At 37.0% G+C, this 18,893-nt stretch overlaps 2 protein-coding genes across 5 annotated transcripts in view; both read left to right on the top strand.

Annotated features, from left to right (window-relative positions):
- The window catches only part of HOXD3 (homeobox D3), a 38,006-nt gene that overhangs the window by 1,736 nt on the left and 17,377 nt on the right, over window positions 1–18,893 (top strand). For 2 of the 4 annotated variants that reach the window (XM_054044642.1, XM_054044638.1), the window contains exons 1-2: window positions 9,004–9,111; window positions 10,260–10,286. The exons of 1 other annotated variant lie outside the window; for it this stretch is intronic. The gene's annotated coding sequence lies outside the window, so the exon portion shown is untranslated. Of the gene's footprint in view, window positions 1–9,003; window positions 9,112–10,259; window positions 10,287–18,893 lie in introns of those variants that run through there. One more of the 4 variants, XM_054044639.1, reaches the window with a different exon arrangement.
- HOXD4 (homeobox D4) lies at window positions 13,142–18,321 on the top strand. The gene is made up of 2 exons (XM_054044644.1): window positions 13,142–14,661; window positions 15,043–18,321. The coding sequence occupies exons 1-2, from the start codon at window positions 14,253–14,255 to the stop codon at window positions 15,345–15,347; spliced, it is 714 nt and encodes a 237-aa protein (XP_053900619.1). The 5' UTR covers window positions 13,142–14,252; the 3' UTR covers window positions 15,348–18,321.

Below are 18,893 nucleotides of genomic sequence, written 5' to 3'. Positions count from 1 at the left end.
CTTTGCTCCAAGAAAGGGCTTTTTGACGGATTGCTTAGTCTCATGATTTTGCATATCTATAGATTAACAGGTGTTTTTCTGGTCAGGATTTTTGTCATTAATAATTTGCAACGCTGAATGCCACATGAAAGTTATCAATGTTGAGCCTGGATGAATAATGCTATCAGTTCTCAGTTATTTTGGATTTATGCCGTTAGCAAATTACGAGTGACGTTGACACTGAATATGAATATTTTACAGCATCTCTTCTCGCTATGCTTTTAATTATAACAAACCATAAAGGATATGTATGTGGTCTGATTCTTTCTTGCTGCTTAGCTTTATTCATCACAAGGCAGAACTTTATAATAATGGAAAATATAAGACTCTGAAGTTAATGAATATTTCAGAACTTAAAGAAGCTTTGTAGTAACTGTCTACTGTGTGTTTAATTTTCCAGGGCTATCTAGGGTGATTTTTTTTGCCAGATCTACATTGTCTTGATTCTATTTTATTAATATATTGTATACCACGTATTATACTGATACAAGGAATACACATAAAGGCACTCACGTTTACCATTTCTAGAGTTGTAAACATGCAATACACTACAATGCCATGCAACGCAATACAACAGTTCTAGCAGTACGACTTGTAAATAGTAACATTACAAATATATAAGTTAATAACTTTTTATAAATAGATTAATTTACAATATATAGCTATTATACACAAATAATATATATTTTCTGTTATGCATATATGTATAATCTACCTATTACAAACTGTATTTTGAAATGTATATATAATAATTATATAATTGTTTATCCTCGGTGATAGAAATGTTGTATTGCATCTAATGTTTACAATTCTGGAAAAAGGTCGATACATATTATATAATATATACATACACCATTTTACAACAGCATTATTTAGGTCACAAACAATCATTTATTATGCCAAATATAAGCATTGTATATAATATTCAAAATTGATTATGAAAATAGAAAGGATTCTGCTGGGTCTAGGATAGCTATTTTGAAGCCTGCAGAATTAAACAGTGTCAATCCCGCACTGTGTGTGCCTTCCAATAGGTCTATTATCCCATAAGCTTGCTATAATGAGTAAAGTGAAGACTCATAACTTTCTGGTGCTTTATATGTATCCTTTCGCAACACCATAATGACATTTGATTTAAAATGACAGTTAGGTGGTGGAAATAACTTCTGACACAGCAACAATTTACAATATCAATTGGAAAATTATGCATTAGCTAATGATTTGTTTCTCAGAATGACTCCTCGTGATATATTTATTAGTATAGGTAATATGCAGTTGATTAGAAATAAAATTATCTAAATTTAGCAAAATTCTCTCTTAAATTTTTTCAAATTAATAGCAGCTCTGGGTGGGTGGGGAGAATACCCTATAACTTTGCAGGGGGGGATTTTAAAAATATGCTCATGTGTATATTATATATATACACAATGGGTTTGTATATATATATATATATATATACACCCATTGAACGGTTTCTTTGGTATTTTACGGTTTTTTCCCTAAAAGGGACGGCATTCAATTCTCTTTACCTCTCTCGATATATTTCTGTTATTAAAATTAACACACACACACACACATGCTGCTAAATGTGTGTATGTGTGTGTGTGTGCGTATGTGCTTCTAAATTGCAAAAATTTTAAAGAACGTATATGTGTGTATCTGTGTGTCTATTTATTTGGTTGCAAAGCGTTCTTAATGTAACATGAAGCAGGTGTGAGAAGTACAATGTGAATATTGATTTATTTAATTAATTTAATCTTTGAAAGGAAATAGAGGATTCATTAAATATACTTTAATGACGTACGTTCTGTAAAGAATAACCATCATCAAGGAAACTGCAACCAGGAACCAATCGTGCTATCCAGACCTCATTAACACTCGTTTAACGTTTAAACATAAAGTTATAGCCCATGCTTCGTTTTTGTAAGTAAATTCCCTCACTTTTTGTCTCGAAGAAAAACACAGATGAATGAACTGAATCTGTGTCCGGTAGATGCTTGGTGAATATCCAAGGGGGGCGGGGGGGCGGAATGTGAACATAAAGCAAACCTAATAGATAGGAAAAATAAATACAAGATTTTTTTTTCTGAGCCGTAGAATCCAACGATTTGTTTATTTTCCAGTCATGTTTTCTCAAAGAAATATATTTCTCATGGACTGCTTTATGAGCTCTTGGGGCAGAAAAAATCAGAACAAAGACAGTATTTCACTCCTTGGCTGGCAGGCAGCTGTTAAAGGTATTTACTGCTCTACTGCAGTGCGGCAGTGAATGCTGCTGGCAGTGTTAGAGGGAAAAAACCTGGAAGTTAAAGGAAAAGATGAAGCACAGTAAACATTTCAACCATTCAGCTCAGTACAGCTTATACTAAGAGCCCACCAAAGTAGATACGATACAACAAGAATATATTTCATTGATGCACTTTGTCAATTTTGCTTGTTAAAGGAAGGAATCTCAAATCTCTAATTCTAAAAGGGGAAATAACAAAATAATAAAAGCGTCCTACATGCTCCATGAAACATGTGACTTCGAGTGTCTGAACTTAGTTTGCCAATCAGAGGGAACCGGTGATTATATCAACTCCCATGAAAAATGGTTTCAAGTGCTTGCAAAGGTGAAGGTGGGAAGAGGAACAATTTATTTTGGTATGTTTTAATGAAAAGGGAAACTACGCAATGTATGCACTCTTACCCGTTTCATTACTAGGAAAGATGTTATTTTTATCTAGTTCTCTCTCTGTGTGTGTATACATACGTGCATTCGGATAATGGGTATTTATAATGTATGCGTAGAGATAGATAGATAGATAGATAGATAGATCCATCTACACTATAGGCAGGTATTGTCTAATATTTTTTAAAAAATTGAAAAATGAACCCAAACACGTTGAAAACAAATTGGAAAAAAAAGCCCAATGCGCTTTTGATTCTATATTTGCGAATGTTTGATATTATTTTATTTTCGCTGTTTTCAAAAGCCTACTATTATACCTGACATTGGATCAGAGAGTGCAATCACCTTTAAAGCAGCATCCCCCACTGCCTGCAATGGGGAGTTCTCCTTCAGAAAATGTGCCCCAGAGTTTACTCCTTTGTCAGGAAAGACACAGGTTTATTTTTAACATCAATTATTTGTTATTTTCCGTTGTATCCTTTTTTCTCCTGTTGGTATTTTATTAGGCCAGAAATCAACAGAAATATTCGAAAAGTAAGGTGCCACTCAAAGTGAGTAAATTGGCAGTTTGCCCCTAAGTATAAGGAAGATATTTTTTTGGGAAGAAGATGAAAATATTCCTTCCAGATGTTTGATATCTTTTGTCTTTCAAAACTATACAATCATATTCTGCCTTTTACATCTGCTTTCTCAGTTTATGTGTCGAAAATAAACTATAATTCCGACGAGTGTTGGCATGCATAGGCATTGGGACCTCAGAAAACAAGGGCAAGAACCCGTTCCTGCGGGTTATGTGATCCCTGGACTCTTGCTTATCACTTCGTTTGGATTCAGCATATAGCAAAATCAAAGAGGAGGAGAGGTAGTATCCCTTGATTTATGTGGTAATGTTGTAAACTATTTGGAGAGTTGATATTTTTATGTGTTTATCTGTGTACTGCGAATTAACTCATCAGACTTTATCTAGGCTACGTCAAAAAGGCCAAGTTTTCAGAAAACATTTCCCCGACAGACCCTCTCCTTCTCCCCCGGTCCCCCTCTTCCCGATCATTCAAAGCTGTCTCACTGGGGTGGGAACCTGTCCCTGAGAAACCAGGAGGCCTTTCTCCCTGGGTGTGCATAACCATTTTGTTTTCCGGCCTCTCGTCCAGGAGAAGGCGCTGTAGGACAAGCCTCACAGTTTTCTGTCTTTAAGAATTGCCCTTAGCTTAGCCAGAGAGTAAAACTACTGCCGTTCCGCAATCACAGGGGAGAGCCCCTTCTACATGATCTTCAACCGTGCCTGAGCAGCACAGCAGCAATGCCAAGGGCACAGTACACTCATGTACGTGCTCACCCAGGCTTTCATCTGGCAATCAGCAGAAACAGACATCAAGATACAATCCCTGATGACTATTTACTGTCGGGAAATACTCCTGTGCGTTTTTCCCTTCCTTTGACCCTACCAGGGTATCATCCAGGGTGCGACGCAAACTTTTTACAAATGGGGAAAACCGTTTCCTTTATCACATCCGTTTTGTCCCCCTCAATCCGGTACTGCAGTGGGTTGGTAGGACCACTGTGATTAACGCTGAGATAGTCACTGGTGTAATGAAGTTGTACTGATCATCATCAACTGAGTCAATAAACTCTTGATGCTGACCCTTCTAGCTACACTCAGCCTCCTCCCTTCCCACCCTCCAACATACACCTCAACAGGGGGCCCAATTCCCTGAGTCAAATCTACCTAACGGATATGAGAAGAGCAACTACACCTCCCCATACAAAGAACGATTCACTGTCTCCCTAGCACTGCCCAGTCTGCCGCAGGCCACTGACATTTAAAACACTACCAGCTTCCACTGTCATCACGTGCAGTCCTCATTTATGAGGGTGTATAGGCAGCCTTTTTGTACTATGATTCACCAGTGCTCACTATTAGCTGCTCTCCAGTGTCATCAGCCCGGTCTTTGATGTTGTTCAGTCACCGTTTCCTTTGCTCTCCTTTTGATCTCCGCTGCAGCACCCCCTACTGCATTTCCCCTTCAGACTTTGCGGTAGTATCCCCACTTATCTGTCTACTCTCCGCTCTCTGATAGTGGGTGGTAAAAGCACATTCACCCACAAATCTCCCTGTCTCTTTCTCAGGTGCATCCTTCAGGGTTCAACTTTCATCGTCATGCCCCAAGTATTTGTACCAGCCCGACCTTCCTGGTCACTTAGCGCCCTCCCTTCTTTCCTCAGTGCCCTTCAATGGTATAAGCACAGTACATGGTGAACCTAGCCTCCTACAGCAGCTCTCACACCCTGTGGACTCCATGTAGTACTCCACCGCATCTTCACTCCGAACCCTTACACTGGTTGGGATGCTCAGACAGAGTCCGCGTGTTTGTCTTTTTGATCTTCCTACTCAACCCACTTTCCAGGCACGCTGGCACTGTTCGCTTTACAGGCTTTCTGCTGGGGACGAGGCCCTCGAGTTTCATAGGCATTCACTGAAAGCCCTCACCTCTACAGTCAAGAGCAGTAACCATTCCTATGTCTGGATAAATGTTGATAAAATAATGTAACCTAATTTATTGGCCATCATAAAGATCGCACAAAGCTGAAAGCGTTGACGCAGGTGATATAGTACGTCACAGTTGCTGCTTGCATTTAGATTGTAAATTCCTCGAGGTAGGATCCTTGTCTGTATGTCCACCCAGTACCATAAACGCCAGTCGCACTCTATACACATAATAACAATAATCCCACTCCTTTATCGTTACTATTTCCAGTGAAAACTGATTATTATTGGATTACTTTACTCCCTATCTCTGTTCCATTTTAAGATCAGCAACATCAGTACCTGAAAGCAGGTACTATTCGGAATCCTCAAAAATCTATTTTCTCATTAGAACAACAAAATCTGTCTTCCGTATTCACTGACCAGAGCTTTAAAGACACACCAGCATTTCATAATGAGTTCGGCAGGAAGAACACCATATTTCCCTGTTTAAAATCTGTGGACTGGAGCTACACAGCAGCAGGCAAAGTATCTCCATACCCCAATTAGTAAGATTTATATCCCAATTTACTCTCTGTAGAACTTCGCTGTGTGCTCCACCTCCCATCCCCAGTGTCTCCTCGCTCCCAATATTTCTGGATCTTCTATGCATCTTTCAGGATAGTTGAATACCTTGATTGTATCCATCCCTAAAATTGTTGCTTCCATTCTGATTTCTTCAGTGCTAAGGCTAAATAATGTGTGTCTTCCAGCCTTTGCACGTGCATTCTGTCTGCTACACCTTTGTAGCTGCTTAATAGTCGTGTCTTGCTTTGAACTGCACATTTTTTCAATGTTATAATATTGCACTGAGAACCGTGCCATGTTTTCTTCCTGATGGTGTTCTTTGCCCCCTTAGTGAACACACACTTCCTCTCCCACAGCTCATTTGGTCTTTTTTCCTCTCTTTATAGTGCCAAATTCCAATATTTATAAATTTATAAATTTCTTTATAAATTTCTCTTATATTGTCCAGGTTATTGCAAAAGGAGCTAAAGTGATTGTCCATGCAGTTTAAGAAAATCTTACACTGTTAATTTATTACACTGATCTGAGTTGACTCATGATCTTAATCTGCCAGATTTTAATAATGTTTCCCCTCTTTTCTGTACCACAATGATCTCAGTTATCTGGCCAGCTTCAAACGCATTTTACCCTGTTGTATGAAGAAAATTTGTCCTCTACAATATGATTCTCAGACTCCATGAATTGGTGCCTTCATTTTTTGACCTGCCTAAACAATGACGGTTCCCCATTAGATTCTGATCTACAACCACTTCCTTCGCCCTTGCAATGAAACTATTTGTGATTAACTCACTTTTACCTTAGCTGTCACTTAATAATTACCTGTAGGACTTCCATGTAATTAGCTTTGGATGCTTCAGTTGGTCCGCACTTTTGACTCTTTAGCTGCTGTGCTTTAGAAGGAAGACTGAAATAGAATCATAGAATCATAGAATATCAGGGTTGGAAGGGACCTCAGGAGGTCATCTAGTCCAACCCCCTGCTCAAAGCAGGACCAATCCCCAATAAACGTGGCATTGACTGTATTATTTCAAATCATGTGCACAAGGCTCATAATGCTCTTTCAGAATGTGTATGTGTATACTCACAAGTACACTGATACAGCTCATTTAGGATGCGTGTGATAGTCCCTCACCATCAATTCATTACATTGCAGAAAGACCCATAATGTTACAGTGCCCAAGTTGTAGAAAGACCAGAACCTGCCTGTACATATCGGAATATTATGTAGGGATCTGCATTTGCTTTGCTCCTTACAGTTAGCTTTCTGCAATCCCATAGCTGGCTCGATTCTCTATTCCCCACGCACCCACAAATCCACTTGCAGTCATTGGGTTCGTTAGCTGGACAGGTGATGTAGGTTCTGGCCTATTCTCAGCTAGAAGGGCTTTCTCCGGGACTTTGTCCAATTCCATTCTATCGGTCTGTCATTCTGAAGGCTGTTGCTCACACGGTACGATAGTACCCAAATGAAGATTTGGAAGAAATAGCCTGTGAGGGATATATTGTCTATATGGTAAGCGAGGATTTAACCCTTCCTGTCCTTTACATGTTAAAACGATGCCCATAGCTAAAATCTCACACACTGTACTGGCTAAGAGTTTATTCTGAACTCCCATTGGTCCATAGCTTTCTTGGAGTAAGATTATATGGTAGTTCCTCTATAGTTCGTCATATCCTTGAAAGTGTGAATATAGCAAACCACCCAGAAGGCTTCTTCAGTCCAAACACAGATAGAATCTGGAATCGGAGGCAGTACAGAGCATAAAAAGAAACAAACTATTTCACAGAATTGTCCTATTTATGAATACACGAAAACGTTATCTTTGAATCAAAGTTTTTGCGAGGCAAAAGGAAAACACCAGAGTGCAAAATAACCAGGTGTCAGAGAAAGGAAGCAAGAAAGGAACATTATTATAATAAAAAAATCAGGACTCCTCATACTCTCTACCTAGTGAAAGACAAATTGTTAAATCATCGTTATAGAAACAGAGAGACTATTGGGGAAGTTAAGATGTAAATAAGTCTTTATTAGGCAGATTGCGGACTATGGCACCAGCTTTCGCCTATAGACTATTGGGTTTCCTGACAATAACATATACTTAATCATTCGTGCTAGACATTATTCTACCATCTTGAATCTATAGCTGAATGATTTTTAATAATGTATGTGCTATTCGGGGAGAGAGGAGCTCCCTTCTCCATTCAAACACTTTTAGGTCTGTTGCCTGTTTCTTTTCAGATCTAGACTTTACTAAAGAGAAGGCTTCAAGCCTCTGTCATGAATCAGCAAACCTCTCCTTTTCACCAACGCTGCTGTACTTACTACCTGACGTTCTAATCTGAAAAGGACGCGGTAATATATTATTAATTGGTGCCCAGCTTCCCTTATGCAAAGGGAGGCTGGGAGACTGCTAGTGGCATTTGACTTCCTGTGCTTAGAAATCCTCATTTGCTCACTCACACCCTGATCCCTTCACACCAGAGCTGTTTTATTGTTTTATAGCCCTCCTTACTGCTTCAGTTATCAAAGATTTCATTGTGGCAGGCTTCGCGATTTCTCACTTGAGAAAGCCCCAGTGCCTTGCTGTTTTAAGCAGTTTGGTCACTTGCGAACGCCTTTCAGACAAACATTTCCTAGAAGCTTCATGGATGTGCTGGGAGACTTCAGCCTTCTGGCACCAATCCACAGAGAAGCAGTTTAACAGATTAATCAGTCAAAACCATTTTCCATGGGCGCTTGACCAAAATGCCATAAACTTCCGGTTAAAGGGGGTGGGGGAGAATCACCTAAATGAACTACGTCTCTTTTCTCCTTACGATTTGCTTCCCCGTCCCTACGCGCTACATACATATTCAAATAAAGGTTTGAATTGGTACTCACAGAGAAATGCACACGCTCCTTCTCCCAAAAGGAATTTTGGAGAGCTAACTCCACTTTTAAGTCGTATTCCTTGCAATATACTATTTTAAAGACCGTCATATTGATACAGCTATGACCTTCCGTGAAGCCTTGATATTTTGAACTATTTACATTTTATGGAACAGTTTCAGCGAACCTTTATTTAGTGAATAAAAGTTTAAAGCTGAAGGTTATTTATGGTTCCATAGAGATAGGCCCTGAGTGGCTATTTAGAGGCACGTGATTCCAATAAACTTTGTTTTATGGCTTGAGAGTTGACAAGCCAAAATATAATTCCCACCATAAATTAGTTTAAGAGCACACAAGTGCAGATGCTTCAGTTCCTGGAAGCAGTAATAGGGTAAGTGTTAGCAAGGAACATTCAGCTTGAATCCGAACATCGAGACATTTCTTCTTTCAGGTCCCCCACTTCCACTGGAAAAGCACACAGTAAGTCCGTTATTACTCTTCATACAACCATATACGTGATCGAGAGGCTCCGCTGTTTTTGTGCCTCCTGAAACTAGCCCTGATATTATAAGGATTGAATCAGATTTACTGTAACCATGAACGGGTACAGCTCCGGTACTTAGGATGAGGCAGAGAATAGAATTAGGTTGCTTTTCCATGTCTGAGATTTCTGATTATAATGTAGCATCTCACTCTGAAACTAACCCTGTTCTATCCCGGTAAGGTGTTTTTTTAGTGTTTAACTGCTGAGATTCCACTCTTATTGCAAGTGCTAGCTGTTATCCTAGAAGAAAACCGAGTAGCGTAGAAAAAAAAAAGGCTTAGAAAGCTATGAACTATTATTACCTATTCAATTGCTTTGTATGTTAATAGAACAATTCTGTAAGATGGGGTAATGGATGATGCAAAATAGTTGTTAATAAAACCAGATTGACATTTTCTCTTTAAGCATCTATGTTTTAATGAGCATCAGTCTGAATGCACGTAAATTTTGTTTTAAATTACTGTTTAACTCTATTTAATTAAAAAAAAAAGAAAGGTGAAGGTAAATCCTACTAAAATATACCCTCTGGTAATGCAGACAAAGACACCTTGGTTAATGTTTGGATAATTACTGGCAGTCTTAAAGGGTATTAATATTGGAGTAACTCCTGCCATATTGAAATAGAATTATAGTTCTTTCTAGACTCAGAATGGATATGATGTTTTCGTGACGTGTTGCTACACGTTATAGGTTATGAGTGATCAAAGGTGGATCTGAATACCTAATTTGGATGTGAGTGAATTACAAAAGAAAAAAGGCCTTTGTTATTCTTTTTTCCAATGGTGAAAGTAGACGGTTTTCCTCCCCTTTTCCCCTTCTCTGAAATAAAACGTATACAATATGAACAGTAAATGAACAGTGAAAGTGAAACTAGCACACTTCAGCCATTGGAGAAAGATGTGCTCCTAAAAATCTGGTTGAATATTATTCTTAGTTCGAAATGGAATTCCTTTCTACTATCCTGTTCTCAGAATTTGCCATCACTTTTTCTGCCTATTTACATGTCATATGTTTCCATAAATGTTGTAAAGAAATATTATTAATCAATTAAATATAACAATAACAAACGTTTTTATTGCAACAGGTTCGACACAATGGAAAGACGTCTACAGTAAGTAACTCCTAATTTCTTACAAAATTAGCATTGAGTGAAAACACTGATTCCTTTCCTTAGACTGGAAAAATCAGAGAAGAGATGCCATTTTTTACGTGACTACACAGTTGTTTTATTTGTATATAAAGATTCTTGGGCTTCAATTTATTTAAGCCTGTCCTCGTGCATGTTTATAATCACATATAATATTAAAAGTTGTTGATGTAGAGTTTCTTTAGAGATAATTACAGTGCAACACAGGTGCTAGGTGTCATATTATGCTGCTCTTAAGTAGCATAAACTAATTAGCAGTAATACCATTTTAACGTGCTAGAGCTATACAGCGCCTCCCTGCGCAAATACTGAATTTATCATGTTATACCAATAAGCTTGGCTACTCCTCCTCTTTTTCCAGAAAGGATTCAAAATACAGTTGCCTTTGTTATCTAATTTTAAACTAGTTTGGAATGGCATAATGAATAAATGGCATAATGGCATTTGTATGTTGTTAGCATTAGTAAGCTGAGTTGTTTGCCTAGTGATGTAATTATATTATTCTAAATAGTATCACTGATCCTCTGATTCAATTAAGTCTTTTTGAGCTAGTGAAAATATGACATTTATTTAAATGATATGAGGAAGTGGAATAGAACTAATATTTGAGTTCAGTGGAGGAACGTCAAACGTTACTGATTTTCCAATCTTTGATCATTCAAAATGAAATGAAACACAAGAGAATATTGGGGGGAGGGAAGTCTGTGACGAAGACAACAACTAAATATAAAGTAGAAAACGCTTGTTTTTGACGCTGTATGACTGAAAAAATGGCAAAGATCTTAGTTAAATGCATTTTAACTTCATGCTTCAGAGGAACATTGACTTGTTTTTCTAAGTGAAAAATAAAATCTAAGATTGCTGAGGATTCATTAAACCTAAATTACCTACCATTTCTGCAAAGCATGAACTGAATGTGGTAATGTGCAGGAGTGGATCTGTACTTATTTATATTTTTCTCTGCTTCCTTTTCACACAATCTAACCAACAATCTCTTTTACTTCTTAATACCAGGCTGATCGTTCTGATATTGATTTTACTTCGCAATATTATTTTTCGAATCCTCTCTGACTGAACTAAACAATTGCCTCTGCTGTAGGTTTTTAATTCCCTTCCATAGGTAACTTCTCTTATATAGCTCAGCACGGAATTGCATGAATGCTCTTGCTATATAATTCTGTGGCCGACCCTAATCTATGGATTACTTTCTTTATACAAACCTACATTTAGCATACTGATTATGAACCAGAATACAAAAAGGCTGATAGATCAAAAGCATTTGTATGGGCAGTTGAACAGGAGGTGAATATTTAACGCTTTTGTTCATCAATAACTCTTTGGCTTTGACCTGTCTGAGCAAGTCGTGCAATAAGGTGAAACGCAGGTCACAGCGTCTAACAAATATGAAAATGGGCACTATTTAACAGAATATGGAAGTGATTCTTCCAACGCTATCGATCCCTTCTGTTCAACACTATACATGTTTTTCGAAAACCAAAACTTTCTGCTGAGCTGTGAACCAGATTTTGTAGCGTTGGCTTGTTGAGCATATTGAACTGTTCAGCGTTCCATAGTTAAGCACTATTAATAAAAAGAGCAAGCAAAGGGGCTATATTAAAATATTTAGATGCAAATATCAGCAATCCAGAACAGTTGATTTTGCTCACAAAATCGGTTGGAGTTGCACTTGCTATAATTAGCACCGCCATAATTAGAAAGTTGATGTTAAAAAATATCTTCCCCAAACACATCAAAAGTAGATGTTAAATGTAGCATCAAAGCAAACCTTACTTTGATAAACGTAATACCCCGAAATATGCACGCACACTCTTGTTTGTCCTGATTTTCCTTGTATTAAATAGTCGAAGGAGGAGAGGTTGACCACAGGACAGCACTGAGGGGCTGGGTCAGACACAATTCATGAACTTTTGTACTCCTGTGTGCTGCTGTCCACAACGTAAAAATAATGAAACTTTGTGATATGTTTGTAAATGATTTAGAATGACCTCTCGCCCTGTCCTTCACCATAAACGCTACCGCACGGAAAACCTGAAGAGTGTGTCTAAGCTGAGAGTTTTGATGATAGGTTCACATTCCGCTAACAGGAATAATAGTTAGAGACAGCATAATGTGATGGAGATTAATTTGGGGACCATTTTAATAAAGTAAAAAACGTTATCATTTAAATCTCTTTCCACCAATTTCTCTCTCTATATATATATGTGTGTGTGTGTGTGTGTTGCTTCCTTTTTTATTCCTATTTCGATTAAAATAAATCCTTTTGGAGAAAAAAGTTATCAAATTAGGTAAAATTTCTTTAGATCCATAGCGTAAATGTATAATTCCTCTTCATTTTTAATTTTTATTTTTAAAATAGTTTAATTTGATTAGTAACATCCATTGGCTTTAGTGGAAATTTAAATGACAGAGCATCTAAAGTAATAACCAGATCTTACTGATCATTTGTAATAATGTTAGTAGAAATTTGTGGCTACAAATTCTTACAAAGTTATAAAGATCCATTTCATCAATAATAACATATCTGAATATTTTTTGAAATCACACCCTTCATCAAATCCATATTTCAGAACTTTATCACAACAGAATAGTTTGCATTCCTCAGAAGACAGTAAGGAATAAGAAAATTGCAATAATCCTGACTATTATATTGTAGATGAAAACAGAATGTTATTACGTTGTCTATATATACCCTGTAGAACCGAATTTGTGTGGTATTCACATAGTCACAGATTCGATTCTAGGGGAATATATGGTCGATGCAAAAACTTCACCTTTCTGCAAATGGTTAGAAGTTTAAATATTGAAGGTATCAAAAGACATGTGCATGCTGAATACTGGGGAATTCTAAAAGTTTTGCTGCCTCTATCATATTTACTACTCAGTAGAACAATGCTTAATATCTATTTGTGTTGTTCATAGTAACTATTACTAATAGTCTGTTAATTTAAAACGTTCAACACAAATTTTCTGAAAACTACCAATTAAGTAATGAATCTTTTAAAAGACACTTAAAAAGTTAGTTTGATATGCCAGATGTTAGCAAAATTTTCATATCAAGTATACAAATTTCTTCCAAATATTTATGTCGATAACACCAGCAGGATTCGAAACACTGAAAGGTATTTACTTGTATCCCAAGAACGCTATTGATGAATGAAGACTGCCTTTATCTAATTACATCTGTGAATTTTGTACATAAAGTTAAATGCCATCTCCAGTTCAATTCAGTGGATTTTAGTGATTAAAAATGAATGTTTCCTTGTTATCTGCGTGATTTTTTTAATATTGAGACTTGCAAAGTGAAGTAGAAGTTACTGATTGCCTAATTTTATTCAACTGAACTAGATTCTGGTAACTTTTGGATGACCTCTGCAAGACAAAGACAGGACAGATCTATTGTACATCATATTACCCTCTTCTTTGATGTCTTTTCTTTTTCTTGTTTCCTTATCAATTTTCCTTCCTCCTAATGCTATTTTAGCTTCTCGGTCTTTATTTCTTTCGATATTTTGTCTGACAAATGTAACAAACCATGTTTGAAATTATTGCTGGTGAATTAGACTAAAGGGCATCAAAGGTTAGAAAAGTCAATTCAGACAAAAAGCTTGATTTACCTGAGGGTCAATGAAGCGGTCATCGCTTGATGAATATTCTTAACATATTAATATCTGCTTTTGAAAATAAACTATATTGAATTTTGATCACTTGATTACACGTATATTATTTAGTTAAATTGGTGGAAATTATGAGATGCACACAAATCCGGTGATAAACTCCCTGCCTCCCCATTGGCTGAGCCAGTCACATGGATGCCTAACTTTATTCAGTTGACAGCAAGTAGGAGGGCTCTATGGAAGGAGAAAAAAAGACAACACGAGAAAAATTAGTATTTTCTACCTTCAGAAATTAATGGCCATGAGTTCGTATATGGTGAACTCTAAGTATGTGGATCCTAAATTTCCTCCTTGCGAGGAATATTTACAGAATAACTACTTAGCTGAGCAGGGCTCCGACTATTACAGTGCATCGCAAGGCTCTGATTTTCAGCATCAGGGAATCTATCCACGGTCAAACTACAGCGAGCAGCCCTTTAGCTGTACCAATGTCCAAGACTCTGCAGTGCAGCCGCGGGGTCATGGACAGGAGCAATCCGGCCCACCGAGCCACTTCCCCGGTCAAGCAGAGCATTGTCTGCCGCCTCCAATATCCAACTCACGCGCCTGCAGCCAGCAGCAAAACCTCAAAACCCCAAACGGGTCAGCAATTAAACAGCCAGCAGTAGTTTATCCCTGGATGAAGAAAGTCCATGTTAACTCGGGTAAGGATTATCTTCTTACTTTGCTCTTCTACCCTGATTAAGCTAATCCGGTTAGATGTTTGCTAAAGTCCTTCCAAGACTAGTAAGAGATGAGGTTTTTAAACTGAGGTAGCCAATTACACTCGTCATAAATTTTTATTGCAGAGGAAATAGGCCGTTGGCCATGTGGCTCTTTTCTGTGGAGGAGAAAACTCCATTTTAGGAGCATGGTACAGATTTCCAGAGTCTCTCTCTATATAAAGAAGGAAGAAACATGCACGTCTGTTGTAAGGAAATGTGATCAGACATAACAACCATCTGGTAGCCTGTAAGGTTTGTTTTATGAAGTGTAACTAGAAAGCCAAGATTAGATTGTTAAAGTTATACGTATTTTTTTCTCAGTGAATCCCAATTACACCGGAGGGGAACCTAAACGCTCCAGAACAGCCTACACAAGGCAGCAAGTCCTAGAACTGGAAAAAGAATTTCATTTTAACAGGTATCTGACTAGGCGTCGTCGTATTGAAATAGCCCACACTTTGTGTCTCTCTGAACGCCAGATCAAGATCTGGTTTCAGAACAGAAGAATGAAGTGGAAAAAAGATCACAAACTGCCCAACACTAAGGGTAGGTCTTCTTCATCTGGTTCAAACCAACATTTACAGACTGTTTCCAAGGACCATCAGACTGAATTGACAACTTTATAGAAGAGGTGAAATTTTCCATTTCATCCTTTGATTCGGAACAGTACTGTACATAACTGACATTATCCAAGCAGAGCCTGCATGTAGCAGCTAAAGACTCAAGAGGGTCATCTTGCTTTAAGGTGCTGTTGTACAAAGGAGACAAAATGACAATACTTTGGACTTTATTTGAATTACCTACATTAGCACAACCTAAAAACTCTTCTTACAGGTAGTGGGAAGTGGGAAAATATTACGTGAGATCTTCGGTCCATGAAAAATTAATAAATCATTGAAAATGCAACTATGTTCAGTTTTGAATTTTAAAGTTGAGATTTGATGCTTTATTCCGGTATTTTGTTTTTGTTGCCTTTTCTGCTCCATACAATTTCGGGATTATGCATTTGGGCAAATTCAGGACAGAAATCTATGGCTTAGTTTTTTATTTAAACTAGGGAGACTAGTATTTGTGAACTTTTTGTGCTGCTTTACATTTCATGGTGTGATGAAAACACTTGCTCATTACCATAACACCTCAGAACAAATGCGTAGAAGTGAAGTGAAAACGGGTTATTTTTTTCTGCTTATGTTAGCGTATTTATTTATTGTTAATTAGAAAGAGTAAAAAGAAAAAGAAAAATAGTCAAACCAAAAATACTAAAGAGGAGAAGTGAAATCCAGTATTCCTTCTTTTCTGTATCCATATGCATAATGATCAGTTAACCTGAACATACAGAACTTTTCTGTCTCTTTTTCTGATTTCCTTTTCTGTATATATGAAAGCGTTCCTAAATCTTAAAAATGTATCATCAAGAAGTTACATTCTTTATATTGTATTTTAAATGTCTGCTTTATTCGGCGCTATACTTTAAAGCAGAGTTTCCTAATTTAAGAAAAACAAACAAACAGAAAGCTGTAAAAAAAAAAAAATAAACATCCAGAGTGAAAATCAAAGCGATTTGTGGCATTATTTAAGCCATTCTGTCTTCATAATAGATGACATACTCTTTGTTTCATGTCCTGTTTTTAATTAAAGTATTGTTTTTAAGAGGGATGAGAAATATGATTTGGGGAGGGCTGTTCGTTTTTAAGAAGAAAAATGAGCTTGGATTGAACGCTTAGAAATGAAAGAAAGTTAATTTTAGGGGGAAATGTAATGTTTTTATAATAGCTGAACAAGTCTAATGTACTTTGATTTGTTCGGGGATGCACCATTGAAAAGTTTTTTGGGAACGAGCCTTTCTTATTTCTTCGCTAAAATGCTAATAAACCGAGCAAAATCAACTTGCCCTCTTAACATACACCTTAATGTAGACAGATTTAAAGATCAGTCCTTTATTTGCACACTGAAAACAGTCACGAGAATATACCAGTGCACCAGCTATTTTAACTAGACATTGCTTCTATTTTTAACCTAAATTCTTACTTCTATACAAAGAAATACAAGATAACAATATCTGAGTTATGTGGAAAGTTCAAAAGCGTATACTAGTTGGACTAGGTTGACAATAAACTAGTATCTGGACATTTTACTTGACAAAACACTAGGAAAAATGATTTAATATAGGTTAGAAATAAAAAGGCAAGAGCTTCAAAATAATTTAATTGGCAAAATTAACTGTGATCAGGGATTAATTTCTGCCCTTTACTCATTCTTAGAATTCAGTAAAGTGTCTTATAAGCCTTGGTCTTTTGTATTAGAGCCTGAAGACAATTCTTTGTTCTTCCTTAGGGTTAGCCTAGTTCTCAGACTTGCACATGGCCATACTTGAATCTCCACGTCGTGATATTAAAGATGGATATTCCTGCATTATTCTCATCATTGTTTCTAATACAAAAAGCACAGAGTTCATACATAGTAAAGACGTCTTTTTTCTGAAGCTTTCACGTTGAGAAGCTGAAAAGGTATTTTACTGAAGTTCGGCTAAATTGCAGAAACAGGTTCATCCAGAGGACAAATTTTCTATCCGATTAGCTGTATTTCAGCCGGGAAGAGTGACCTCTAAACCCTTAACCTTTTGGACCCTAACTACTCTTCCTTTTTTCTAACATGGAGAGCAGTTAGAACCAGCATTTGGGAAGGGCTTTCCTCAGACAAGTTTCGAAGTTGTTGAAAGCAATTATTTTAAAAATCAACGTTAACTCTACACAGTCGTCACAAACCATGTATTTTCTGTCAAAATTAATCTGAAAAAGAAGCTCTGGTTAGTCTGATTTACGATAAATCCCGCTATTGTTTACCTAGTGTCTGTGCTGAGCAAACTGTGAACCATGCAGACATGTTATTTTGGGGAGGAAGCCCACAGCTTTGGCTTCCTTTGTGTAATATTCTTTAAAGTAACTTGCTCAGAGAAACAAATCCTTGATTTGTATGTGTTAGGTTGAGATGGATACCTAAAGTGAAAGGGCTAAATTCTGCTCTCAGGTGCAACCTCTCTCTGCTCCCCCCGTTGAAATCTACTGAAGTAACTGAAAAGTAAAACAAGGATATATCTGAGAGTAGAAGTTGGCCCATTGTCTTTTGAAATGTTAATATCTTCTGGACGAATGTTTGGTTCAGACACAGCTCTTAAAATCCTATTTACCAGTCCAGTTTGAGCAGGAGTTTAAGTTTACTTGGTTACAATCACATTAATAAACTCTGAAAATACTTGAATTGAGGCACCAGCGTACCAAAATATATTATTTATATTTCTGCCAGTGCTCAGAAGGTTCAGGGATGTACATTTCTGTGTAAGGATGACTACAAACACTAATTTGCTGTTATCCCCCATTTTACTCCACAGAAAAGGCAGAAGTGTTTTTAACTCTCCTGAGAGGTTACGTTATATAGCTTAAGAAGTAAAGATGTTTCTTTTTGCTTATCACGGATACAATGTTGTGTAGTCTTTTGTTATAAGATTGCATTGTCCAAAAATACTATGATATCTGTCAGCGTGTGATGCTTTTTATAGGCTTTATCAATGTTTTGCTGCCATTCATTAAAGTATTATTTATACTAGCTGTCTCCTGTAGTTTTGATGTAAGTCCTCCATATATATTTGAAATAAAAAAAGGTGTAGAGAAAAACATTCTGTTTTGTACCTTGACCAAATTGTCCTTATCATATGAATCTCCATTCTCTAATTATGCAGGCCCTTCCCTGCATAATATTGTAAAAACATGGAAGCTTATCTATAATCCCGAAGTATTATATCCAACTGTCCCTTTGAACAGTTTTTCTAACAACATTGACTAGAATGGTGTGACTTTGGGACAAACTGAAGTTTGTATTTACATTCAGGCCGCAGTTAAAGTGTCCATCATCCATTTGTTAATGTTTTACATTTAACAAGCCACTCTTAAATGACTCACGGATGCATGCACGCTTGGTAAGTATTAAGAAACCACACCTGAAGTTACCTCGAACCCTATACAAGAGGTATGCACTTTAGGTGGGTGATGAAAGAAATTAATTTTAAATTAAAAATCAGAGTGAAATGGGGTCGTTTTTTAAATTAGAAGCTGATCTCAATAAGACACAAATAAAAGAAAAATGTAGAATGTTGAACTTTCCTGTAGACCTGTAGC

This window comes from Malaclemys terrapin, chromosome 11 (genome assembly GCF_027887155.1).
Source record: "Malaclemys terrapin pileata isolate rMalTer1 chromosome 11, rMalTer1.hap1, whole genome shotgun sequence".
Classification (NCBI taxonomy): Eukaryota; Metazoa; Chordata; order Testudines; family Emydidae; genus Malaclemys; species Malaclemys terrapin.
This window is presented reverse-complemented; position numbering and strand designations above follow the sequence as displayed.